We start from the raw sequence: 660 nt of genomic DNA, 5'->3' as shown, positions 1-660 counted from the left end.
TTTCTCTCTTTACTGACACTATCTTTTTCTCTCTTTACTAACACTATTCTTTTTTCTCTTTTCTGACACTTTTTTTTCTCTCTCTCTCTTTACTGACACTTTTCTCTCTTTACTGGCGCTACATTTTCTCTCTCTCTTTCTTTAATGACACTATGGAAACTACGAACATTTATACCGAATCCTAAAGAGAAAGTAACACCGTGTAAGTTCTTTCACCAGCTCAGGATAACTGAACACTTAAATTCCTCCTGGATATTAGAAGAACCCCATTCCTGGACGCACCTTGCATTGGCGAGGTCTGTAAAGTCTGACGAGAAATTGAATGTATGAATTGTATGTCCCTGTTTGCAGTATGAGAGAGAGAGAGAGAGAGAGAGAGAGAGAGAGAGAGAGAGAGAGAGAGAGAGAGAGAGAGAGAGAGAGAGGTAAATTTCATTCATAGTTTCCATTTTTTTCTTTTCTTTTTGTCCTTTTCATACTAAGTCGAATTATATTTGCTTTCCATTTTCAAAATTGCGCAATTTGCATCCATTGGTAGATTATACCCAATGACAAAACAGCCTTTAAAAATTTTCCTTGTGTCAGTGTTGACGTTCCAGGATTCGTGCTTTTACCGCCACTATTATTATACTATATTTAGTGATTTCCTAATACATCTTA

General features: G+C 36.4%; 1 protein-coding gene across 5 annotated transcripts in view; it reads right to left on the bottom strand.

Moving 5' to 3' along the window:
* The window catches only part of LOC137653731 (probable G-protein coupled receptor Mth-like 1), a 16,724-nt gene extending 16,386 nt beyond the window's left edge, over nucleotides 1–338 (bottom strand). The window contains exon 1 of one of the 5 annotated variants that reach the window (XM_068387343.1): nucleotides 283–338. Coding sequence is in view for 1 of the 5 variants with exons in the window: in XM_068387342.1 (XP_068243443.1) it covers nucleotides 168–169 (2 nt within the window). In the remaining 4 variants the exon portion in view is untranslated. Of the gene's footprint in view, nucleotides 124–167 lie in introns of those variants that run through there. The other 4 variants (XM_068387344.1, XM_068387342.1, XM_068387346.1 and 1 more) reach the window with 4 other exon arrangements.
* Nucleotides 339–660: the final 322 nt, after the last annotated feature.

Source organism: Palaemon carinicauda, chromosome 14 (assembly GCF_036898095.1).
Source record: "Palaemon carinicauda isolate YSFRI2023 chromosome 14, ASM3689809v2, whole genome shotgun sequence".
NCBI classification, from domain to species: domain Eukaryota; kingdom Metazoa; phylum Arthropoda; class Malacostraca; order Decapoda; family Palaemonidae; genus Palaemon; species Palaemon carinicauda.
The sequence above is the reverse complement of the archived record's forward strand: the minus strand, read 5'-3'. Positions and strand labels throughout refer to the sequence as shown.